The following is a 24,709-nucleotide window of genomic DNA, read 5'->3' as shown; positions in this document are numbered from 1 at the left end:
GCGTGGAGCTGGGCCCAGAACTGTCTCCCACGCTGGCCCCCCAGCTCTAGGGGCCTGGATCCCACTGCTCCCACGCTGGCCCCCCAGCTCTAGGGGCCCGGAACTGTCTCCCACGCTGGCCCCCCAGCTCTAGGGGCCTGGATCCCCTGTGTAGGGGGGGTTGGGGGCAGCCTGCTCCCCCTCCCTCCCTGAACTGGGGAGCTACCCTGCTCCACCCGCGCTCCGCACCCCTTTCCCTACAGCCCCTCCACTGCATTTTCCATACAAATGTTTCTATTTTATTGTTCCTTCTTATAATAAAGGGAAGAGGTTAAAACCACAGGTAGCTCTGTCTCCCCAGACAACCCCCATCCCACACTGTCGCGCAAACTGCTTGATTTGAGGGTGCCTGGCCCCTGAGGTAGCTGCAGGGAGCCCCCTTTCCAACATGAGACTGGATGGGGGTGAGAAGGGGGAATGGTGGGGAGGGGTGTTTGGGGAATCCCTTCGTCCAGTGCCCCCACCTAGCCTTCCGGCCCTGGGCATTTCTTTCTGCGCTTTGCTGGTGGCTCCTGAGCTCGGTGGGGTTGGCGCAGGTCAGCACTGAACAGCACCTGGCGGAGGGGGGGGGAGGAGTCTGAGTGGAGAGAGGGTACACTGGGGTCAAGACTAGGGGGGCAGTGTGGGGAGCCAGAAGGGTTCATGGGGGGCAGGGCTGGGGCAAGGAGAGTCCACTGGAGTCAGGGCTGGGGTGGGTGGAGTCCTTTAGGGTCACCTGGGGCAGTGGTGGGGTAGAAGAAAGTGGGTCAAGGCTTGGGGCGAAGTCCCATGGGGTCAGGACTGGAGGAGGAGGGGAAGCCTAAGTTCACTCACTGCTTGGGCCCAGCCAGCATAAGGTCCCCACAGGCTCCGGAAAAAGCTTCCTAAACCAGAAGTGGTGAGGCGACATAAATTGGCCCCTCCTGCTCCCTATCCACAAGGGTGGGGTTTAGGGGGAGGTGTGGGAAGTTTCCACCACCTCAGCCCGCTGCCAGCCCCGACATCCCACTCTCTCCTTACCCAGTTCCTTGTTGGCCTGCGGGCTCGGACCCTTGGCGGTGGTGGGGTGCCAGCTGTAGTCACATTGAGCAATCTGCCACACGTGGACGTCCACGGGCACAGCCTGGGGCTTGTCTAGGGCCATCAAGCAGATGCAGTCGGCCACCTTTGACAGACACAGAGTGAGCCACAGAGGAGGAATGGCAGGGTCCAGCCAGCAACCTGCTTCTAGCCCCAAAGCCAGCTGCTTCCTTCTCCACTCTGAGGTTACTATGATTGTACATTCTATTAATAATTTAAAAAACAGCTGTGTGGACTTCCCTGGTGGCGCAGTGGTTAAGAATCCGCCTGCCAATGCAGGGGACATGGGTTCAAGCCCTGGTCTGGGAAGATCCCACATGCCGCGGAGCAACTAAGCCCGTGTGCCACAGCTACTGAGCCTGCGCTCTAGAGCCCGCGAGCCACAGCTACTGAGCCCGTGTGCCTACAGCCCGTGCTCCACAACAAGAGAAGCCACTGCAATGAGAAGCCCGCGTATTGCAATGAAGAGTAGCCCCTGCTCACCGCAACTAGAGAAAGCCTGCACGCAGCAACAAAGACCTAACGCAGCCAAAAATAAATAAATTAATTAATTAATTAATTTTAAAAAACAGATATCTCCTGGTATTAAGAAATTGTTTTAAAAAAAATGAAAATAAATAAATAAAAAACAGCTGTGATGAGGGTGCTACTGGATGAACATCTTATGTGTGTCAGGTTCTCAGGTTCTTGTTTTTTTTAATAAGTTTATTTATTTATTATTTAATTTATTTTTGGCTGCATTGGGTCTTCGTTGCTGCATGCGGGCTTTTCTCTAGTTGTGGTGAGTGGGGGCCCCTCCTCGTTGTGGCGCGCAGGCTTATTGCTGTGGCTTCTCTTGTTGTGGAGCATGGGCTCTAGGTGCACGGGCTTCAGTAGTTGTGGCACGCGGGCTCAGCAGTTGTGACTCGCGGGCTCCAGAGCGCGGGCTCCAGAGCGCAGGCTCAGCAGCTGTGGCCCCCGGGCTTAGTTGCTCCGCAGCATGTGGGATCCTCCCGGACCAGGGCTCGAACCCGTGTCTCCTGCATTGGCAGGCGGATTCTTAACCACTGCGCCACCAGGGAAGCCCCTTATCTTGTTTCGCAGACAAGAAAACTGAGGTTCTGAAAGGTGAAATGACTTGGCCAAAGTTACACAGCTAGGGAGACGCAGAACCAAGATTTAATGTTAGGCTGGAGTTCACAGCCCATTAAAAAGAGTTCTTTAAACAAAAGTTCATTTTTAAAGTACAGAGAAATATAAAAAAGAAAACAATAAATGCCAAATTCCCAATCATCTTTCTGATAGCTAACGCTGTTGATATTAAACAGGAAGTCTATAAGTACATATAATTTTAAGAGAAGAACAAAATGAAAAGTGGAAACATCTTTTCATTTGTCTTCCCAAAGGTAACCACTATTAAGTTCCCTGTGATTCCTTCTGGAAATTTCTGCATATAGCAGTGTATATATGTACCTGAACAAATGGTTTTTCTGAAAATGCATTCAAAGAGCAATGTCTTTTATACCCTTTCTGCATTCTACATTTCTCTAATAAAACATCTGCTGGTATCCTTTCTCCTTCCCACTTTGCCTCCAGAAGAGAAGCCCGCATCCAAGCACCCAACTCTCGGGCCTGCCTTCTCTCCTCCTCCGCTACTCTCTGCATGGGTGGTGAGGGCAGCTCCTACCCCCCTGGGGCCTTACCTTGGTGCCTACCCCAGGCAGGGTGCAGAGGGCCTTATGGGCCTCCTCATAGGGGGCCTTGCGCAGCTGCTGCAGCCAGGGAAGTCCACCCCGTTCTTCCAGGATGACTCGGGCACTGGCACTCACGTAGCGGGCACGATACCCCAGGCCCAGCTTCCTGAGCTGAGCCTCCACCTGTGGCCCTGTGGGGTGGTGGGGAGGGGAGCAGGGGTCAGGCATTATCACATTCTTCCTGTCATCAGGCTAGTGTGTGAGCCCTGCACCCCGCAGGAATGCTTTCCCTAAGCACCCCTCTCTTACCTTGCCACCCTCTGGGAGACCCTAGGACACCTGCATGTACAAAGGAAAGGGTTAAGGCCTGGGTTCTGCCCCTCCACAAATGTTTTCTGAGCACTGACTATGTGCTGTGCACTGCAGCAGGGACTGAGAAGGACTTGCTGCCCTGGAGGAACTCCCCAGTTAAGTTCCTTAACCTTTCCAAAGGGCGTTCACATTCATGATATAAAATAAAAGTCATAATAACAGCAACAGCTTCTATTTTCAAGTGCTGGGTATCATGCATGGGCAAAGTGCTTTAGGTACATTATCATGCTTACTTTTCTCAAGGACCCTGATGACAATATTATTGTTCTTCCCACTTTATGGATGGAGAAAATGAAGGCTTAGAAGAGGTTAAGTAACTTGCTCAAGAAAGGACATGGTAGAGGTGGGACCTTGCACTGAGGTCTGGGACATCAAGCCTGTGCTCTTAACCCATTGCACTACCTACCTCATGATTGCTTTATTCATCCCTCAAACCCTTCTGGATAGAGACTGTTATTCCCATTCCACAAACAAGTTAAGAGAAGCTTGGAGAGGTGAATGAATTTCTTGAGGTCTTATGACTACTAAGCTGGGAGCTAAGACCCAAGGTTGGGTTTCTAAGCACCTAAAACATTCTGTTTTCTCCGGAGGGGGCTGTCTCCTTCCTATGCAGTCATCAAGCACTTTCTCTAGCTTGGTTCTCACACCTGCCAACTGATATACTTGCCTCTGTAAAATACTTGCCTCACAGGGCTGCCGTGAAGAACACGTATGTTTCTGGATGCAGAATTGTTGGAATCATTGCAAAGATAACATATTGAATTTTCTGTTTACGTCCCATAAGCCAAACACTGTGCTAGCTGCAGTATGTGTATTCCTTTACTTAACCCTCATGACAACTCTGATAGGTAGGTGCTATTCTTATCCCATTCAATGGATTAAAAAACTGAGGCACACAGAGGCTAAATAATGTGCTCAAGGTCATATACGTAGAAGTCACGTGCCAGAGTTGAGATTCTGACCCAGGCTCTAGAATGCGTGCTCTTAAGCCCAAACTACTGTACACTGTATCCAGATGTCTTCTCATGAGCCATTGAACCCATGGGGCAAAAAGCCCAGACTAGTGAGGTGCTGACATTTCAGGGACAGATAAGGAAGATGAGGTGTAACTGGGGCTGATCAGACCAGGCAGGGTGGTTCTGGATGAGGGCAGTATTGAGAAAGGCAGGAAGCTTTGAGATGGGAGAAGGGCACCAGGGGAGAACTGAACAGACCCTGAAAGCTGCTGGAAGGCCCGGAGGCAAGGACCCACCTACTCACCAGTCAGGGCCGGCAAGCTGGGGAAGCCATGGTAGGCGACATCATCAAGCTGGAGGAGCCGAGGTCCGAAGGTCTGGCAGAGCCGCTCCACCATGCCAGTGATGCGGGCAATGTTGTTGTTGGAGGAACAGATGAAGGAGAAGAGGCACTCGATGGGGTCCTGTTGCAGGAGTCGCACACCTGGGGACCAGAAAGGCAGGGGGACCAGAAATCACCTGTTATTGGGAGTGGCCTCTTCTCACCCTCAGATTCTAGGTACCAAGGCTCCGGGGGACCCCAGGGGAATGAGGGACAGCATTGTTAGAGAAAGCAACACCAGAGCTCTCATTCCTCATAGCACCTCGTGAGGTCTGGGTTACCATCCCATTCCACAGACGAAGAAGCCACAATGTAAGCACTATGAGGGTGGGGATTTGTTTCTGTTTTGTTCACTGTGGTATCCCCAGTCGCACAGCTGATGCTCTGTAAACATTTACAGAATGAATGATGTCACCAGCCCCAGATCACACAGCCAGGATTTGGCTCAATATCCTTATCGCTCCACTATGGTGGTCAGCAGGACAATAATAACAGTAATAATAATTACTATGTGTCAGGCACTATTCTAAGCACTTTATATGTCTTAGCTTCTTTAATCCTCATAAAATCCTAAGAGGTGGATATAATCCCCATTTTACAGATGGTGAAACTGAGTAACTTAACCAAATCACAAGCACCCCAACCCCTGCCTCAGGCTCCGTACTCACCTTGGAATTTCTGAGCCACCTCTTGAAAGTGGGGGTCCACGGAACTCCAATGGTGATACAGCTGAACAAGGCTGACATCCAGCTGGAAGTACTGTCGCACGGCCTTTAGCTCTTCCAGTGTGGGCCTGCCAACCCGGCCCTTATCCCCTCGGTACACAGTGCAGTAAAGATGCTCCTCAGTCTGGGTCAGTGTCCATACCTGGTCGGCCAGCACGCCACTCCAGTGCGCAGGGCTTTGCTCCCTCCACCTGACCCCCAGGCACAGGGCAGCCCTAGCACTCAGTTTCCCTTCCTGCACCCTTTGGGGCCGTCCCATCTTATAACTGCTCCATATACAAAACTGACTTACAAATTGCAAAGTAAAAGCGCTTTCTTTTACATCAATTATATCATGTAATCCTCGCAACAACACTGCGCAGGCTTATTACCTCCACTTTATAAAGCAGGTAACAGGGTCACCACCCGTGCCTCAGTCTCCTCTTTTGTACTCTTAAGTTTCTTCCGTCACCCCCAATGCACCCCAGGATCTGTCGTGCTGAGGAGCCAGGAGCCAGGGTCACTCACCGGAATGACTGTCCAGAAGCCAGAACCAGGTCCAGGCGCAGCTCAGAGCGTGGACAGGGGATGGAGGCCCACAGGGCCGGGACGGAGGCTAGAGTGCGATGTCTCATGCTATGCTGCAGAAGGGAGCGAGCTAACATTTCCACGTCAGGCTCCGCCCCATGATGGCCCCGCCCACTCAAAGCAGCTCTACGCTCCGCCGAGACCCCGCCCCAAAGATCACGCCCCTCTAGGCCTCGCCCCCCAAATCCTGGCCTCTTAATTTGCTTATTTAAGGCCCGCCCAGTTTTATTTAATTTCTCCACTCCCCACAGGTCCCACTCCTTGCGGTCCACCAAGGCTCCATCCCTCCCACTCTGTCCCGACACTCCCGTCCTTCCTCCTTACGTATCCTCCCCCGCCCTCCACAGCCTCCGGGAGCGTACCACTGTCCCCACTGTCCCAAAGAGCTGCCGCGACTTTGGGAAGCGCGCGCAAGCGCGCTCTTCGACTTTCTCCGGGATCCGACCTCTCTCTCACCGGAAGTACGGTTCAAGCCCGGCTAATTGGATCCAGAGGTAGCCAATCCACGGAGAGTTAAGAGTCGCCAATGAGAATCGGGCGTGGCGGCGGGTGGGCGGGCCTTTCCGTGGCGCCGCAGCGGTTGGCGCGCGCTGGGCTTGCTGCCCGCCCTTGAGCTTTCCTCTGTGGGCTCGGCTGTACTCGGCACGCCGGCGTGTGCCATCCCCGCTCCCCACGGTCCAGGCGCACTGTGCGCCCTCAGGCCCCAGTCCTCACTGTCTGATCTTCTCAGAGCCCTGGGATTCCTCAGGGTCTGCCCGCCCACAGAACCAAGTCCTATCCCTCGCCGTCCTTAGCCTTTCTCACCGAGCCTCTCCGGGCTGATCTTCGCCCTCCTCAGTCGGCCTCCCCTGAAGCACCCCCTCACTGAGAATCGCGCCAGAACGCAGCTCCGGGCCCGCCGAGCCCCTGAGGTGTCCCCACGGCGTCTGGCTCCCGAGGATTCTGCCTTCGCGCTCACCCGCTGAGCCGCTCCCCTCCAAGGGCTTGTCCCTGAGCCTCGACGCTGTAGCCTTAGGCCTCCTCACAGACTTCCTCGTCAGAGGCCTGCCTCCTCGGACTGTCCCGCCGGGCGCCGCCCGCTGGCTGCCACAGCTGCTCCCTCCGTCTAGGGCCTTCCTCCACAGCCCTCCCTCAGCCCTGCCCAACGGGGCCCGGGTAGGCCTTCCTCGGGGACTGCGCCCAGCGGCCCAGCGAGGCCACAGGACCGCCAAGTGTGTGGCCCCCGGGCAGCCCCGGTGCCAGGGCCGGCTGCCTGGCCCAGGAGAGATGTATCATGTAACTTCTTACCTTCTAGAGAAAGACACAAAAAACAGGGACACAAGAACTGCCTCTGGGCGGTGATTCTTGGTTACTGCATCTGAGCGATTAGCCTTCAGATTCCTTAAGGGACAGACTGGCAGCTGATTTATCTGTGTCCCTCTTGCCACAGTTCCTAGCAGGGGGGGCTGTGAGCCTGGCAGCGTCTCAGTTCCGGGCTTCAGGAGCCCCAAGGCCCTGGGGCAGCTGCTTCCTGTGCGTGTCTCCTCTGCAGGCACGACAGCCCACAGGTGCCTAGTGCTTAGAGGGCATTCCTCCAGTAAATGTTTAAATTGGAAGAGAAGGTGTCAAGGTGGGGAATGAAGAGTCCCTCTGAATTCCTGCTCAGTCCCCAGCTAAACAGGGGAAGAAGGGTCACACAGCTATAGTGACTCTGAAGCAGCACCCGGACCGTCCCACTGGCAAAGGACTCGAAGCATCTGCAGTTCACGAAGGAATGGCCACTAGACTCTTCCCTTCCAGCCGTTCGGCATATTGGTTGAAGAGCCAGCTTTGGAGGCAGGCTCTTGTTCAAATGCTAGCTCTGCGACTTCCTAGTTGTGGGAACTTAGGCAAGTTACTTAATTTGTCTAAACCTTGGTGTCTTTTTGGAGATATCTACCCTGTCATTAACTTTCCCCATAGTTATTGCAAGGATTATACAAAACTGTGTATCTAAAGGTGCTTCAGCACAGGGTCTACCACTCAGTGAAGGACACGGGAAATGGGAGCTGTCATACTGGGTTAGCCAAAAAGTTCGTTTGGGTTTTTCCGTAAGACGTTACAGAAAAACGCGAATGAACTTTTCGGCCAAGCCAATATTATCTTTGCTGTTGTCTTACAAATGCAGCTGACAGAGCAGCCAGCAACCGCTTGGGCCCAATCATTTACCATCCCTGAGGAACACAGCCTCCCTGTTTATCCCTTTTGCCCTGGCAGAAGGCAAGAACCAAGAATTCCAAACAGACCATTTATTTTCTAAGAATCAATATATTTTCTTCCTTTGAAATAAATACAAACCAGTTTGAAAGGTGGGGGAATCTATGGGAAGAAGGGAAGTGGGGACAGGCCCCAGTCTTTTTTTTAGTACCAAATGACTCTGGCGCGACCCGGAAACGCAGTTACAAATGAGAATAATTTAAATTCTCCACTATTTACAGTATTTACAACAGCAGGGGAGGGGGTCACCTAGTGCCCCTCTTCCGGGCTGGACAGACATCAATCTCACTGCTAGGCTGTGCAGATGCCAGCTCACCTCACCACCTCAGGGGCCTCAGGCCACCAGGCAGTTAGGGGTTCTCCTGGCATGAGTAGGCAGAGGTGGTTGGATGGCCTGTTTTACGCAGTGTCCTAACCTTGGCCCACCAACTTGCGCTACAATGCCATGAGGTCTCTGGAGCTTTCTGGCCTGTGGGACCTCCCCTCTCATTGCGCAGAGCCCCCATGGGCCCTTGGAGTGTTCCGTACAGTCCAGCTGCACTCAGGGCGGGAGGGACCTCCCCCACCCAGCTTCCCCTGAGACTGGCCCCAAGACCAGGAATGAGTCAGTGCAGAGGCCGGTGCCACTCCAGGACAGTGAGCAAAGGGGAGGAGAGAGGTGGCTGGGCACTGTAGGTTGGGTTGTGCTGGACAGTATCAGTCACTATCGCTGGTCTCACTGCTCTGCTCGCCCTGCACCTTGCTGCGGTGCTGCAGAGCCCTGTGGTAGGCGATCTGTACTGACTTGCGGATGTTGGATTTCCGGCCCTCCAGCATCTTCTCCTTGTCAAGGTCCTGGTTCACGCCCAGAGGAACCAGCTTAGTCCTGGGCAGCCACTGCCTGTAGGACGAGGTGAGAATCGAGTAAGTCATCTCTTATCTCTGGGGGAGCAACAGGCACCAGCCTTCCTCACTTGTTCATTCCTTCAAAAACTCCTCCTGAGTGCCCCACTCTGGGCCAGGCTCTGGTGGGAATTAAAGAAACCAAGAGATGCAGTCCCTGCTCTCAAGGAACTGCTCACAGGCTAGTGATGAAAAGAGCCCAGTCATCGGTCACAACGGGGTAATCATAGGGTATTTATGGGCACAGAAAGGAGCCTTGACCAACCCTGAAATAGGTACCTTGTCCAGTGGGCTCCAGGCAGACTTAAGTGACATTAAACATCCTCTGCAGACAATTAACAACCAGAGACTACACGTGTAAGTGTGCCGGAACAGGGATTCAGAACCTGAATGATTATGCCTGCTTTATCCCCATCTTGTCACCATGGAGGCAGAGGTGGGAGAAGTCTAGAAGCCACTTTAGTCTGGGTGGGGAGCCACCCCCACATTTGTCACAGTCACTCATGGTCCTTTGATTTCTAGCTACAGCTGTCAGCTGCTGCCCGCTCGGTCTCTCAGACTCTTGGTCAACACAACCCTTTTGCTCAAAGATCTAAGTCCCTCCCCCACTGATTTATGACAGCTCAGGCTGTCTGTTGCTGGAGTTCCCTGGCAGCCTGCCCCGATACCGAGGGTTGCATCTGTGGCTATGAGTCACATCAAATGCTCCCCTCCTCCCTTACCAGGTTCGCTTGTTGTCAAAGAAGAGGACGAGGTAGAGATGCTCTCGGGCTTCCTGGGTCATCTGTTCCCCAAGTTTCAGCACCTCCAGTGGGGGCACAGGGATGGGAACCCCATGGTGGAACATACCTTCCCGGGGCATCTTTGGATCAATGATCTAAGGGTGTAATAAGACCTTGGTTTAGTTCAGTCTCCTCCTTCCCAAGGCTTACCCTATCCAAGAATTTGGAGACTACATCTGAAGTGGGAACAGAAAAAGGTTATCACACTCCTAGGGCTGCAGTGCTGACCCTTGGCTTCTTCCCATGCTGAACTATTTCAGAGCCCAAAGGGCAAAGGGAAGAAAAAGGGAGAGAGGGAGAAACTAACCAGGGACCTCTAAGTGTCTATCTGCCAAAGACTCCTGTGCTCTGCAGCTCAGCAGAGAGTAGGAAAAGTCTGCTACTTTTGAGTGTGTGTTCTGGGGCTGGCAGACAAGGGACATGACAGGAGAAGTGGAAGCCTACCAGAGCTGGGTATGATGGATAGCCCCGGCATTTGGCCCACACCAGGTCCAGAGCATCCAGCGGGGAGTCCTCATCCTCTGACAGCCAGCCAGCTCCCCGGCCCAGACTCTTCCTTACCACTTCACAGGAATGGGAGAGAGGGGGCGGATCAGCAGTGCGGGGTCTGGCAAGGCCCTGGCACTGGGCCCCCAGAACCCCTAGCTTTGGGTGGGCGTACTTACTGCTGTGGCCCACGCCGCGGCCAGTGCCCACGGAGTAGGCCTCGTTCTCAGTGCCCGAGGTATCTTCACTGCTGTCCTCTGGGAACGTGCCCCGAGAGAAGGAGGGCTTGCCCCGGCCTTGTTTTGAAGGCGTTGTGCTGTGGACAAAAGGGAAGCTCAACTCAAAGAAGGGGAAGAGTGGGGAATGGCATGGTGGGTATCCTCCCTTCTTTAAGCCCCTAGGGTCTAAGACGTTTGGAAAGCAGAGGCTACTTGAAGAATTTCAAACTCAAATGCCCTCAGGGACTTGGGGGCGATTTGACTGAAGTGGGCTGGATATAGCAGTAGTGATGAATGCATGCGCCCGTCTTAAGTCAACAGTGGCCAGAATTGCCAGTCTGATTTTTAAAGAGACTATAGAAACTGGGAATTTTATATGGCACTTCCGAATCTTTTTTTTTTTTTTTTAATACCATGCTGGCCAAACAAAATATGTCTGCAGGCCAAACCCAGGCCACAAGGAACCGGTTTATGCCCTCTGTTCTAAACCATCAGCTTAACACAGGGTGGGCCCCTCTGTTTCATTACGGTGACAGTCTCATCTATTCCATTTATTTTGCAGAGAACCTTTGGTTTGAGCCATCTTAATCTAGGCTAAGATGGCTGCCACCCCACTCCCCATAGGGAAATCTGGAAGGCCATCCCGGAGGTGGGTCTTGACCCGGAGGACTGGTACCTGGTCCGGTCTGAGGCAGCACTGCTGCTGCTACTGCTGCTGGACTCAGAGTCTGAGCTGCTCCGAGGAAGGCTGCAGTCATTACGATATACCAAGAAACTCTTCTTTACTGGCTGGTTTCCACCGCTGAAGCCGTTGGCTGGTAAGTCTTGGTTGGGGGGAGGGGGGAAGGGAAGGAATCAGTCAGGAAGACGTAGATCAGAGATCTACTGGGGGTAAGAGGGACTTAGAGCTTGGCTTTCACTTCTGTGCTGGAAAATTCCTCCAACCTTAGCCAGCAGAGCTAGCTCTGGGCAGTGTCCACCACAGTTGGCCACAGCTCTGCCCCACCCCTTGCACTTCCCTTGGCAGTTACTGGCCTTAGGACACAAATGGCTTAAAGGAGATTCCCCAAGGAGGATAAGAAGAGAAAAGGTGAAGTGATACAATGCAGGAGGGGGGGCCCTGGATGGGAATCTAGCTGGGTCATCATCTCTGGGCTTCAGTTTCCCCGTCTGTAAAATGAGGGAATTGAATTAAAGGATTCCTAAGGGCCCTTCTAGCTCTGATATATTATGGGCAAATGAAGGGATAGGTGGGAGTTATATTGGGAAGGATGGCAGCTTTGCTCACTCTACTGGGGGGCTGGGTGATGGTGAGGCTCACCCATTGGGGGGTCTTCTGTGGATTTATCACTGTCGCTGTCTGAACTCGAACTGGGCCGAGGGCTCCTACCCCGCTTGCGCTGACGCAGGGAGCCCATGATGGGGAGCTGGGGGGGCCCCACAGGACTGCCTCCGTGGCTGGGGGTCATCTGGCTCTCCCGGTTTTTTGGGGGCCGGCCCGGCCTCTTGGGCGGTCCAGCTGTCTTCGGGTTCTTTTTGGAGAACAGAACTGAGGTTCTCCTGCCCACCTCATGTGCGGGGGTTGAGGACATGTTGGGACCCAGGCCTGGAGCAGAGAAAGAGAGAAGGAGAGTCGGTGAGGGGCCTGATGTGGGAAGGGCATACGTCCAGGGTAGGCCCTGGGTATATAGGACCATAACTCCAGCTAGAGTAGGGGAGATAATTGGGGGGTCATGGAGTTGGGAACATTGTCTCTTATACAAATAGCCAGAGAGGCAGCTAAGAGGCCCTTGACTGGGGAATGAGGGAGAAAGTGCAGCTGGCTGTGCATGAGGGACCTCTGCCTGGGGCATGGCAGGCGCTGAGTGTGTGCTGCAGAGTCAAAGTCTGGCTGGCCTCGGGGTCCACCATGCTGCGGGGTTCAGACCTTTGCTTGTCTCCTGGCTGCTGCTCTCCTCGGCGGCACTGTCTGTCTGCCCGTCCTTGTCACAGGCTGCCGGGTGGGGTGTCAGGCTGCCCCGGCTGGAGGGGCCATGCCGCTCAGGCCCATCCCGTCCAGTTTCCCGCTGGTTGGCAAGCTTGCGCCGCAGCGCCGTCATCTCTTTCTTGATCATCTTTGCACGCCGTGAGCGGCCCACGCTCTGCTTACTGGCATTCACCTCATCCAGCCGCTCGAGCAACAGCTTCAGCTGCTCTTCCACTGGCAAGTGCTTCTGGTTCTCCAGCAGGACCAGCCGCTCTTCCTCTGCTGCCAGGGGTGGGAATAGGGAGGAAAGGGTCAGACTCAGGGCAGTCCTCTGGGCCCCGTGAACCTGGGCAGGCAACAAGAAACCCACTCTTCTCCCCCTCTGCTTCTCACCAGGAACAGCTGTAAAACAGTAGCACCGAGATGCGGAATGGCAGGGATTGCTATCCATTCACCCAGTCTGGCTTCTTAGAGAGCATTCCTGGGGATAGCTTGCCACTGCTCAGCCTAGCTGCTTCCTGCCTACACTGCCTGCTCCCGGGAGGGGACTTTGGAAAGCTGTTCACCCCTGGCATTGGCCTCTATGTGGAGGTGTGACTTATCACCCACCATCTTCGGTGTGGTGTGAGGCCTCGTCTCCAGCCAGGCTGTGGGGGATATGCATGCCCGTCTCAAAGTCAATGCCCATTTTTTCTGCCTGGCGCCGGGCCTGGCGGAGCACAGCACCACCCTGCTCACGGAGCCGCACTGCTGCCCGGTAGAAGATGGTATCCTTGGCATTATACTTGAGGCAGTTGCTGACGATGAGGTTGAAGTCCTCCTCAAAATCATCAAAGTTCAGGTAGCGGTAAGCCTCCAAGTTCTGCTTCATGGTGAAAAAGTCCATAGGCTTTTTGATGTGGTCTAGGTAGTCAGGTACCTGGGAGAACACGGTAGGTGTACCTAAGTGGAGATACGTTCCTCATTCCCCCTGAACCCCTGTTCCTAACAACCTCCCTTGAAATGCATCCAGCAACCTCCTCCCACCACAGTTAGAGGCAGGCATACAGCACAAGGGAAAAGAAAGCCGGATTCTAGTCTTGACTTTACTAGTCACAAGCTGTGTGACCTTGGCAAGCCTCTTAACCTCTCTGGGCCTTCTTTTCCTCACCTAGAAAACAGTAATGAAATTACAGCCAAATCTACCTCCTAGAGCCATATGAGGCTTTAGTAAGAAAATGACTAGGGGAATCCTCTGGAAATAACACCACCTTGCATTCCTATAGTTCTTTTTACTTATCATTAAGACTTATAAGGAGGCTGCTGCCTCAGGCCTCTCATTTTATACCTTTTAGAGAGAAGAGTCTGCCAGTCAGGACCTAGGGCTTCAGAGATGGTTCTTTAGGTGCTGAGCCTTCTAAATTCTCCGTTCTAGGGTTCAGCACCCGGAAAGTGTCTTCCTGCCCTGGGATTATTCATTTGGCAGACTCAGTCCCTGCCTCTGGGGAAGGAGTGCAGATTGCCTCCCATTCTGGGCCCTTGGGATATGACAGGGACAAGACAGAGTCCAGGTGATGCATGTGGCTCCAGTTCATCCTGGAGCCCCAGAGCCACCAGCCCCTCTCTTCAAGGTCCCCTCCTAGTCCCTGGCCCAGACCTGCAGCGGGGGTGCATCTGGGAGAGGAACAGAAAGAAGGTGGAGTGAGGGGAAGGGATTCTTACTTCGTCCAATTCGGTTACCTCAGACAGAGGGACCGGCTCGCTGAAGATGTTGCCTGTGTCCTTCTCTTGGAGCTGCTCCAGGGTTTTTCGAAGGAGGATGAGGAAAGGGGTCAGCTGCATCTCCATGGCAATCTGCTGGACCTTGATCTGACACACATAAAGGCCCAATCAGCCAGGCCTAGGCCAGTCGCTTGGCAGAGAGGTCTGAGGAGATGGTTGTAGCTGGTATGGGAACTCGCCTTCCTTCCCACCCAACACAGCTCGGTGTACTTGACTCCTCTGGACTTTCCCTTCCTTGAGCTCCCAGCACCAGCTACCTGCATCACATAATTTAGGATTCCGTTCATACTCTCCTGTGACATTCTGCTTCCGGTGGGCCTGAGAGCAAACTGAGCTCAGGAGACCTGACTCCTGCATCAGCCCTGTTGCTTCCTGGACAGGTGACACATACTTGTCCATGTTTTCTGTTTTCCTGGGTCTGTTTTCTCTACTGTAAAAAAGAGTTGGCCCAGGAGCACTCACCGTCTCCCTTTTGAGTTTCTCCCGCTTGCGGATCAGCTCCACCAGCAGCCGGGCTCGCTCCAGGTCATGCCGAAGCCGCTGCCAGGACTTGAGCTGTTCTTTGAGGGCCCAGTTCTTGTCTTCAGAATCTCTCTGAAGAGGCAAAAGAGGGATCAGGAAATGATGAGAGAGCCAGAAGGGACGAGAGCCCAGGAAACGTGGGTCAAGGGCAGGTAAAGCCAAAGGAGAGAGCACAGTGATTTATTGGTAGGCTCACTAACTAACTGAAGTGGAAGCTCCTCAACCCACGTGTCCCCTAGGCCCAGCACAGAGTCGGTGCTCAGCATATGCTTGCTGTGAACGAACAGATGAACACATAGGAAAAATACGTTAAAAATAATCTGTAAGGATTTCATCCTGAGCTTGCTTTGAGGCCTAGTTTAAAGGAGGAAACAGCCCAAGCCCTCAGACACTGGAAGCTACAGTCACAAATCTCTGTCCTTGGGGACTTCCCTGGCGGTCCAGTGGTTAAGACGCCGCGCTTCCAAGGCAGGGGGTGCGGGTTCGATCCCTGGTCGGGGAACTAAGATCCCACATGCCGGGTGGTACAGCCAAAAAAAAATTCTCTGTCCTCGTCCCCCTGGCACTAGTTCCTAGAGCCCACAGGGAATCTGACACAGTACCCCAACTTGGTCACAGTTCCTCTGAGACTGCAGGTGTGTCTGCAGGCGACGCAGCAGTGGGACCCCATTCCGTGACTGCCTCTTTAGCGTCCAGTAGCTGTGCAGCCTCTGCATGAACTGGCTCTTCCTTTGGATGGTCAGGCGGTTAGTGATTTTACTGAGCCTGGGAAGCAGGAGAGCAAAGAGAAAAACCTCTTGGGCCCTGATTTTCTTAAGCAGAACAGTGGTCTCTGGCTAATGAGAGTTTCTGAGTGGGGCTAAATAGGGAATAAATCTATTGTCAAAAAGGCCTATGACACTGGGCTAAGGCAAAGAAGAGCAAAGAGAGCTATCAATGGCAACTCAGCAGACAGGAAGCCAAGCTCCCAGCTCTAAGCCAGATCCATAATTCTGTTCACCAGTGGGTCAGGGAGCCTGGCCCCTAAGACTGCTCTTGTCACTGCAGCCCAGAGTACTGTTTGACCCTGGGATACCCAACTCAGACTGAGCCTGGGAAGGTTTTAAGATGAAGTGCTATTGTACAGCAGTAAACTATAGGAAATCGACTAGATAGCACAAGAGAGAGTAAAAAATAACTGATGACTGCAGCCCTCATTTGGACTTATTTGTGGCAGTAACCATTTCACAATTCCTTGAGCGTATCCTTCCCCCTTCTTCATTCCATTCTCCCTTCAGAATCAGACCATTTCTTCCACTGTGGCTGGTAGCTATTCCATCCTCTTTCTTCCTAACTTAAACCACCTCATCAAAATGGAAGGCAGTTTAAAACACATGTTAGGTCTGCCAGATAAAAGCTGAAGTTTCTGGTTCCTAATGTAAAAGCCAGGTGACCTGCTAGAGCTCATCTCTTTTGATATTAAAAAAAAAAAAAAACAACAAAACCCCCAAAACTTCTATGTAGCTCCTGATAGGAATAAGATACCCCAGCCCTGTCACTCCACTCAGTGGGCTGTCAGTCTCCAACAGGGCTTCTTCCCTCAACAGCCTGTCTACCTGCTCCCCTCATACCTGTGTGGTGGGATGCAGGGCACAGACACCACAGGTGCTGCTGCCCGTTTCTCTGCCAAGATCTTCCGCGCCTTCTTCATCTTGATCCGGGACTTGGCCTTGGCCTTCTTGACCTTCTCTGAGCTCCAACTCTTACCGTCCTCCTCTTCCTCCTCCTCCTCCTCCTCACCCTCGCTGTGGGATAGGGCAGGCAGGCGGCGTGCTGAACCTGGAGGTGTATGGATGTCGCAGTAGGCAGTCTTGCGGACGCTGAAGGAGGTGCCATTGGCACCCGTCTCCCGCACAGGCTCCATCTTCATGTAAAGGCCGGCCTGCTGGGCACATGTCACATGGAAGGCTGTGTAGCAGTTGGCCTTGTGGCACTGGATGCAGGCCCCTGAGCCCCGCTGTTTGCAAATGTAGCAGGTCAGCTTCCAGCGAGCTGGTGGGATGTGCTCGATGCTGTCGATAGGCTCCAGGAAGACCGTGTTGGCAAAGCAGACCTCAGGGATCCACAGGGCACACACCACATGGGCCCAGCGCCCATCATCTGTCTGCTTGAAGGCACCACCCTTGTTGGGGCACAGGGCGCAGTCCACAGCACGGGAGGGTGACTGTAGGCAGCGGCGGCACAGCCACTGGCCCTCAGGGATGTAGGGGACACCGTAGCACTCCTGGTGCACAGCCAGGTTGCACATGTCACAGAAGAGGATGACATTGCTGTTCTGGCACTCACCATCATTGCAGATACAGCACACAGCATCCTCATCCACTAGCGCATTGGGGTCGCCTTTATTGTGGCTCTCAAAGTAGGACTCTTTCTCCAGCCGGTCCATTAAGTACTCAAAGATTTCCTGCGGAATGGGACTCACACCCTCCGTCTTCCGCCGCTCGTTCATGATATCCAGCCAGATGTAGTCCTCCTCATCCATGTCGTACTCTACTTCCTCATCCAGCTCTTCCGCCGACTTCTCGATGTACCTGCAGTGCACAGAGGCAGCTCAGCACCAGAAGGTTGAGATTTCCCTCCCTTAAAGACCATGGGTTACATCTGCCGAGCACTCACCCTATTCCAGGCCTGTGCCTTTACATCTGTGTTGTCTCATTCTATCCTCACCTTTACCCCAGGCACTCTAAGTCCTATAATTATTCTTATTTTGCAGAAAAGGAAACCTTACATTTGGGGAGGTTAATTCACCTGCCCTGGCCCTCTTGTGAGAAAGTGGCAGAGCTGGGATATGAACCCAACCATGCCGATTTCAAAGCTCATGTCCTGGCTGCTACACTGCCTCCTCTGAGGTGCAGAGGCTCAGCCAGACTCCTGAAGGATGGGGCAGCTAGGACCCATTATTGGGGTGGTCTGGGTGATGGTACAAGGAGTCAGGGGAAGGAAGGTCCTCAGTTCTCATTTGCAAATCATACATAAGTTGTTTTACCACCAACTGGCTATGTCCTGAATGCAGCTGCTGTAGGTCTCCTGTTAGCTGGTGCCAGCATCAGCTCAGGGCTCCCTCAAACTCTAGGTACTCTGTGCTCTCTGGATAGCCTTGGGAAATAACGGTCAGAATAGCTAAGATTTACTGAGCATTTACTATAAGCTAGGCATTGTGCTAAGTTATCACATTTATTTTCCCCATAGCCATAGGGTCAATGTTTTTATTGCCCTCACTTTATAGATGAGGAAACTGGAAGCTTTGAGAAGTTAATTAACTGCCCAACACAGATAGTTCACACAACCAGGAAGTGGCAGAGTGACAATTCAAACTCCACTTCACAGCACTCAGTGGGCCAGCAGGGCTGCAGCTAAGGATTGCTCCAGGTGCCTGGGATACAAAGCAGGCTCCCCACCCCCTTGCCATGCACACTCTAGGTGGCCTGACCCTGGTGTTGTAAAGCTACAGGGAGCTTCAACGGAAAGAGCAGGGCTTTTTGCCCTCTAACAAACCTGGATTTACACGCTGGCTCTGTTACTTTGTGGCATTCAGGACATCACTGCCCTTTTCTGAACCTCAGTTTTATTGGTGACAGAATGAGGATACTACTACTTACTCCCAAAGACATCAGGATTAAATGGAATTACAAAAACAAATGGGCTAAATCAAGTGGCACACAGCAGGCCCTAGATAAATGTTATTTCCCATGCCTCCCCTCTCCTCTCCACAAGGGAAATGTAGCTTTGGGGGCTAGAGCAGGCCACACAAGCATAGGTTCTGGAGCCATGCTCTGGATGACAGCAGGCGAGTGAGCTAACCTCTCTGGGCCTTGGTTTCCACATCTGTAGAATGGAGATGCTAACTTGAACCTATTTCATACAGCTGTTGTGAACATTAAATGAGTTACTACAGGTAAAGGGCTGTGAACAGTAGCTGGCACGCAGCTACTCAATAAATGTTAGCTTTATGATTAGTTTTTGTATAGATCTGCCCCACCCTGTTTTGCGTTGTAACTGTTTTTGTGTCTTAACTCCTCCACTATTAGGTAGAGGCAAGAACCATGTCTGATTCACCACACAGAAAGAGGTGCTCAGTGTTGTTCATTTGAAAGACATTTACGGGGTGGAAGGGAGGACAGACTAAAATACTGTGTCTGTCAGAAGCAACTTCTTCCTTAGCCCTTTACCTCTTCCCCAAGGTGAATGCAATGTCCTCATCCTTGAAAAAGGGTGTGGCTCAGGGCTGGTGTGAAACATCTGGTCCCTTCCAGGCTTGGCACCAGCTCTCAACCTTTTCTCTGCCACGACACACGTGACATAATGTGATGGTGCATAACACACCCCCACCGTGCACCAAGATTACAGGCTGTGGCGCAGGTAAGGTAGGCTGCATGTCACGTACAATTCCTGACACAACAGCTGACACTCCACCCTCTCTCTCCCCCTCAAGAAAGCATACCAGATGTGAGCAAGGCAAGTGGTGTTATTAGAGAGATGACCTCAAGTCTTCTTACATTTGTATAAAAAGTAAATCATTTCCAAAACAGGCAGTTCTGCTAACAGTAGTAACAAATTACATGCAACACACCTCCCAACTGATTGCAGTGCACCAGCTGAGAGCTGCTGCCTGGAGAACAGATCTGATCCCCTGGAGGAAAGAGTGAATCTGAGTGGAGGGATGAAGAAAAGGAGGAGGAGGAGCTGGGCTGGGCTGCCTATTGGAGCCAAGAGCACTGAAGAGCCATTAGGAGAGAGGGCAGGCCCAGAGAGGGGTCTGTGTGTTGGGAGGTGGGCATGGCAGTCAGTACTAACAGACAAGAGAGACAGTGGAAAGCCAGAAGGAAATGGAGCTGGGCTGAAGAGATGAAAGGATGGAAGAGAGGAAGAAGAGACTGGCTAGCATGTGAACAGCGGTGAGAGAAGAGTGACACACTGGGCCAAATTACTTGAGTTCCCAAAGATTTGCTTTTAAAAAACTGAGATTTAGTATAACATCACATGGGCTGCCCTTCTGGTAAAAACTACCTTTCGTATAAAAACTTTTACAACAAGTCCTTGTCAGAGATCAGGCTTTCTGATTAGTTGATACCAAAGATGGCTCCTTAACGAACTCATCCAAATGCCCTCTTTGACTTGGATGCCACGACTCTAAGAAGTTTTACACTTGGTTTTTATTCCATCCTTCAGCTAGGGTTTCTGTATGTAGTTCCACCACCACACTTCCCCACTCCTTCATTTTTTACCTCATGTTAAAGGAATTTAGCCTTATGCCTATGACTTTTTTAAAAAATTAATTAATTTACTTATTTATTTATTTTTGGCTGCATTGGGTCTTTGTTGCTGCACGCGGGCTTCTCATTGCGGTGGCCCCTCCTGTCGCGGAGCACGGGCTCCAGGCGCACAGGCATCAGCAGTCGTGGCTCACAGGCTCTAGAGCGCAGGCTCAGTAGTTGTGGTGCACGGGCTTAGTTGCTCCACGGCATGTGGGATCCTCCCGGACCAGGGCTCGAACCTGTGTCCCCTGCATTGGCAGGTGGATTCCCAACCACTGCGTCACCAGGGAAGCCCTATGCCTGTGACTTTATTAGGAGCCACTGTGACTAATTTTTGGAAGGAAGTGGGGTACTAAGAAACAGTTAAATGAAACAAATAAAAGGGTCCTTGGAGGAGTACAAAACATAGGCGATGAAAATACTGCTTACGCAGGCTAAAGGATGGGTGACAATAACAGAACAAGTAATGGGAAAATTACTTCTTTAGATTTACAAACTGATTTTATAACCTTATGAAATCATTGTCCCTAGTCTTATACCTTTAGGCTAGCAGAGGAATATTATACCTACTCTGCAGATGGGATCACTGCAACACCAAAAGCTGGACGCCTTTCCCAAGATTACAGAGTGATGGAGTAGAAAGAGGAACAAAAAATGGGACCTTTTGATACTGTGGAAATAGTGCAGCTTTGGAGTCAGAGGAACCTGGGTTTGTCAGCTATCTACTGACATGTGACTTCTCGTAAGTCTGGTCCTTTTTCTGGACCGTGGTTTCCTCATCTGTGAAATCGGAACAATACCTACCTGAGTGAGTTGTGAGAATAAAATAATGGAATGGCTATAGAACACCCACTGCAGGGCTTGGCATGTGGCAGTGTACAGGAAGTGCCATCATCATTAGCTGGGGCACTCTTCTGCCTTGGCAGGACCAGTGTGCTTCTGCTATGCTTTACCCCTGCCGCTTCCTATCACCTATCTTTGACTCCTGAGCCCTGCTTGACCAGTCTTCCAGAGTCGGGGGGGTGGAGGCGGCCTTACCGGTAATAGGAAGTCGGCCGGGGCGGGGCGTCAGGGGTGTCCTGCTCCAGCTCCCGGTACACCACCTCCGGCAGCTTGGGGGCGGTGCTTGCAGAAGCGCTGTGGTGATGGTGGTGGTTGGAGTCCTTGCGCTTCTCCTTGTTCTTATGCTTGCCTGACTTGGGAGTAGCAGCCGGTGTCTCAGTGTTCTCCTTATTGCTGCCGTTCTCAGGGGCCTCCTCAGGGGCCTCCTCATCTTCTGACACCACATCCAAGTTGTCAAAGATGCTGATGCGGTGGACGCGGCCATGCAGGTCCACCTCCACCATGCGCTGGGCCTGTGCGTAACTCATCACCTCACGGCTGGGCGACTGGGATACCTCTGAGGGGGTGGGCGACTGCTTGTTGGCTGGGCGTGACTGGCGCCCCTTCTTCTTGTGCTTTCGGAGTGGAGTCTGCTGTGGGGGCGGTGGGTTGTCATGGTCATAGTGGTACAGGTGGTACTCAATACCACTGTAACTCTTGTAGACCTTGCGGCAGGTCTCCACGGGGCACTCATACGGTGGCTTAGTTGCCCGCAAGTTGTGGCAGAAAGTCTTCACGTCAAAGTCCACCCCCATGCTGTCACATCTAGAATGTACAGATCAGTTAGCACAGGCCCAGGGAAGAGCTCCTGGCCACCCACTCCACTCTCTCCAGCCCTCCCTCTCCCCAAGGGTTTTGGCCAGCCAACCTCTACAGCAGCTCCAAATGCCCCCTCCTCCACAACATGGCCATAGTCTCGGCCTTATCACCTCTTGCCTGATCACCCTGCTCTATGTCTCAGTTCTTCTAGCCTAATCTCACACAATGTGTCCAGAACGATCTTTCTACCAAGTAGAAATGATCATGTTAGTCTCTTGATTAAAAGCATCCTGATGTTCCCCACCTACTTCAGGATAATATCCAAATTCCTTATGATGATATTCAAGGTGCTCCTTTCACTGTTTGGCCTTAGTCCTTCTTTCTAGATTCTTCTTTTCACCAGTTACAGCTGTATTTCTGTCTAACCAGGGCAACTTGCCAGTCCCTGAATGTTACAACCTCTCATTCCTGCAAGATGATCTCTATTTAGAATGCCTTCCATCCTCCTTGATTAGTGAGCTCCTACTCATTCTTCAAAACATGGCTCGAATGTCACTCCAGTTATGCTTCTTTGTCTCTCCCATGGAGAGCTGTGTTTCCACAGCATTTCATCCTCACCTCCACCATGGCATTCACCACACTGGAAGTTCTCTGTCTCCTCCCATTAGACTGGGAGCGGTGCAGTGCAGACACCAGAGCCTACCCACCTCTGTATCCCTAGTACCTGGCATGTAGTGTTGTTTTGGCCAATGAATAAATAATCTGTTGAATGAATAGCTAAATGAGGGGATCACCAGTTCTGGAGCTGAGATGGATGAAGGCTAGTGTCAGCCCATGCGGAAGCCTGAACAGGTGGCCAATGATTTGGTCCTGGACTCCAGCAGAAATCACTGGGTTACAGAAAGAATTAGTTAATTTCTGAGGCCTTTACGGTAAGCCTATGCCCTGGCCCTGGGAGTGGCACCAGGCCCTAAGGGTACAAACAGGAACATGACAATCCAGGCACACTCAGCTCCATGCTGGTCCTCAGAGCCCTCCCTTCCTCCTCTCCAGTGTTCCTGGGTGAGTGGAGACAGCAGATGGCACCAACCCCCAGGAAGCCCAGCTTGGTCAGAGAGACTGCCCCAATTTCTCCAGGCCTAGCTGAGTTCAACAATTTAACTGTGGTCTTGGCACCATTCCAAGCAAAGCCACCCTGAGCTCCCTGATTAATAACGGTCCTTGTTGGCTCCTCTCCTGCGACTTAACCAAGCTAGTGAGCTGCTCCAGTCTCTCTGTCAAAGCCCCAGATTGTCATATCAGTAAAACTACTCCTTAAACTCGCCCCTACTTCCTACCTGCACCTGTCTTTAAACAAACCAATCAGAAGCACAAACAAACTCTCCTCTTTCAATGATGAGTCCCTGGTGAACGCTGCAGCTCTGCTGCCCCGGCTTCCTAAGCAGCACAGAAACCTCCAGCAAACGTCCCGCTGGGACTCAGCAGAAGCACAGAGGAGAGACAAGACAACTAAGATCCGAAAGCCCGTGGGGAGGGCCCCAGGCCCAGGGGTATGGCGGCGGCATCTGCCCCAGGCGCTCAGAGGGCTGGAGGAAGTAGGGGGCGGAGGCCAGAGGGATTAGGCCGGGCCCGGGCGGTGCCCGCAGCCCTCTCCCGGATGCGGCTACGTTTCCCCTTTGTCAAAGTGTAAAAAGTTAAACAAGGCTCCTCTCCTGCCATTGGCCCAGGCAGCCCCAGGCAACCCCGAAGGATACACTGTTGCCCGGGATGCAGGCTGTGAGCTAATGCAGTGTCAGTTCTCCGGGCTGGAGTGGCCCGAGGGTACTCGGGCTGGGCAGCTCAGTGCGCGCCCCACGAAAGTAGCCTACCCCTTCCCGGCTGGCCACTGCCGCCCTGGTCCCTGGCCCGCACTCACCGGCCACCTCGAGTCCGGGCTCATTGCCGAGGGCGCCCGCCGGGGCTCCGACCCCACTAGGGGAGGCCGGCGGGGAAAGACGGGCCGGGGATGGGGAGCCCCAATTCCGGAGACTGCAGACCTCGCCACCCCGACTCCCTGCCGCCCCACGCTCTGGCCCGGCTCCCTGGGATTCCCGCGCTGACCCCTGCCGCTCCCAGTCCCGCCGGCGCCCCGGTCTCTCAGTTGCGGCGGCCGCCGCCCCTTTCGAAAGCCCCTAGGTTGCCCGGTCTCGGGACCCAGCACCGCCGGAACAATGGAGGCTACCAGAGGCAGCACGGGGACGGCGGCGGCGGAGACGGTGGCGGCAAAGGCAGTGGCAGCGGCGGCGGCAGCAGCGGCGGCGACGGCGTCTGCGCAGGGTAAACGCGACGCCGCAACGCTGCCGAGCTGCACTTTCGCCACAGATCTCCGCCCGCCCGCTGAGGCTCGAGAGGCCATTCTCTGGGATTCGGAAGGGCCCCTGGACACCCTACATGGCTTTTCTAGCACCTCCATCTTAGAGTTGAGTTTCTGGGGACTGAAGTTGCGGTACTCGGGATCCGGAGTGGTGGGGCCGTTTGTAGCGAATCTGCGGCCACGTACGGTGAGCGCGGACTGGGCGTGAGGAGCCCGCCCTTCTCCCTTCCCCCTCTGCCTCTCTCCCCCCCATCCTCCCTCCGCCTCTCTCCCCCCACTCCTCCCTCCCTCCCTCCTGCTGGCGCCGCGGCTGCGGTAGGGACCTGGCCTTGGTCTCGGAGGAAGGCGGCGAGGCGGGGCGGGAGCCACGGGGCGGGACTGGGGGCAGGGCCAAGAGCAAGAGGGACGCGGACTGGAGCCTAAGGGGGACCCGGAGTTATAGGTAGGGGCGGGGCGGGGCTGGAAGAGAATAAACCAGTCTACGGGGCGGGGTTTGCGGAGAGTGGGCGGGGCCATCTGTAAAGCAGACCACAGTTAGGAGAAGAGGGGCTGAACGTGGGGTGAAGCGTGGGACTAAACAGAAAAGTGGGCCTCAGAAAAGAAAGGGCGGGGCTTTGGGTGGGCCTGGAACTTGGAGCTGGGCTAGGGAGAAAGGATTTAGCTGGGAAAAACGATGCGAAGCTGAAGGTAAAGGGTGGGGCTTGGAAAAGGTAAAGGGGCAGGGCTGGAGAAAAGGTGTGAATCTGAAAGTAGCGACCTGATTGGGGGTGGTGCAGAAGGCTGGTGGGGCGTGAAA

The 24,709-nt window shown here is 53.4% G+C and overlaps 2 protein-coding genes across 27 annotated transcripts in view; both read right to left on the bottom strand.

Annotated features, from left to right (window-relative positions):
- OGG1 (8-oxoguanine DNA glycosylase) overlaps positions 1 to 5,850 on the bottom strand; it is a gene marked incomplete at its 5' end in the record, with an annotated part of 41,425 nt that extends 35,575 nt beyond the window's left edge. For 7 of the 17 annotated variants that reach the window (XR_014251421.1, XR_014251422.1, XR_014251425.1 and 4 more), the window contains 5 exons: positions 1,039 to 1,183; positions 2,781 to 2,962; positions 4,404 to 4,583; positions 5,150 to 5,397; positions 5,714 to 5,850. Coding sequence is in view for 9 of the 17 variants with exons in the window: in XM_082415781.1 (XP_082271907.1) it covers positions 1,039 to 1,183; positions 2,781 to 2,962; positions 4,404 to 4,583; positions 5,150 to 5,397; positions 5,714 to 5,850 (892 nt within the window). Of the gene's footprint in view, positions 1 to 255; positions 594 to 852; positions 949 to 1,038; positions 1,184 to 2,780; positions 2,963 to 4,403; positions 4,584 to 5,149; positions 5,398 to 5,713 lie in introns of those variants that run through there. The other 10 variants (XR_014251423.1, XR_014251424.1, XM_082415782.1 and 7 more) reach the window with 7 other exon arrangements.
- Positions 5,851 to 8,039: 2,189 nt separating this feature from the next.
- Positions 8,040 to 24,101, bottom strand: BRPF1 (bromodomain and PHD finger containing 1). 10 transcript variants are annotated; one of them, XM_082415622.1, is made up of 14 exons: positions 23,476 to 24,098; positions 21,869 to 22,028; positions 20,958 to 21,566; positions 16,236 to 17,195; positions 15,228 to 15,390; positions 14,566 to 14,697; positions 14,044 to 14,190; positions 12,952 to 13,261; positions 12,304 to 12,624; positions 11,698 to 11,982; positions 11,053 to 11,200; positions 10,117 to 10,474; positions 9,613 to 9,767; positions 8,040 to 8,888 (listed from the first exon to the last, which is right to left on the bottom strand). In XM_082415622.1, exons 3-14 carry the CDS (start codon positions 21,554 to 21,556, stop codon positions 8,705 to 8,707), a joined length of 3,762 nt encoding a protein of 1,253 aa, XP_082271748.1. In that variant the 5' UTR covers positions 21,557 to 21,566; positions 21,869 to 22,028; positions 23,476 to 24,098; the 3' UTR covers positions 8,040 to 8,704. The 10 variants fall into 10 exon arrangements, with proteins under 10 accessions (XP_082271748.1, XP_082271752.1, XP_082271751.1 ...); XM_082415626.1 differs by lacking the exon at positions 21,869 to 22,028 and having other exon boundaries at positions 10,117 to 10,235; positions 10,338 to 10,474; positions 12,304 to 12,621; positions 23,476 to 24,094; XM_082415625.1 differs by lacking the exon at positions 21,869 to 22,028 and having other exon boundaries at positions 10,117 to 10,235; positions 10,338 to 10,474; positions 23,476 to 24,092.
- Between the last annotated feature and the right edge of the window lie 608 nt (positions 24,102 to 24,709).

This window comes from Balaenoptera physalus, assembly GCF_965194825.1.
Source record: "Balaenoptera physalus genome assembly, chromosome: 11".
Taxonomy (NCBI): domain Eukaryota; kingdom Metazoa; phylum Chordata; class Mammalia; order Artiodactyla; family Balaenopteridae; genus Balaenoptera; species Balaenoptera physalus.
This window is presented reverse-complemented; position numbering and strand designations above follow the sequence as displayed.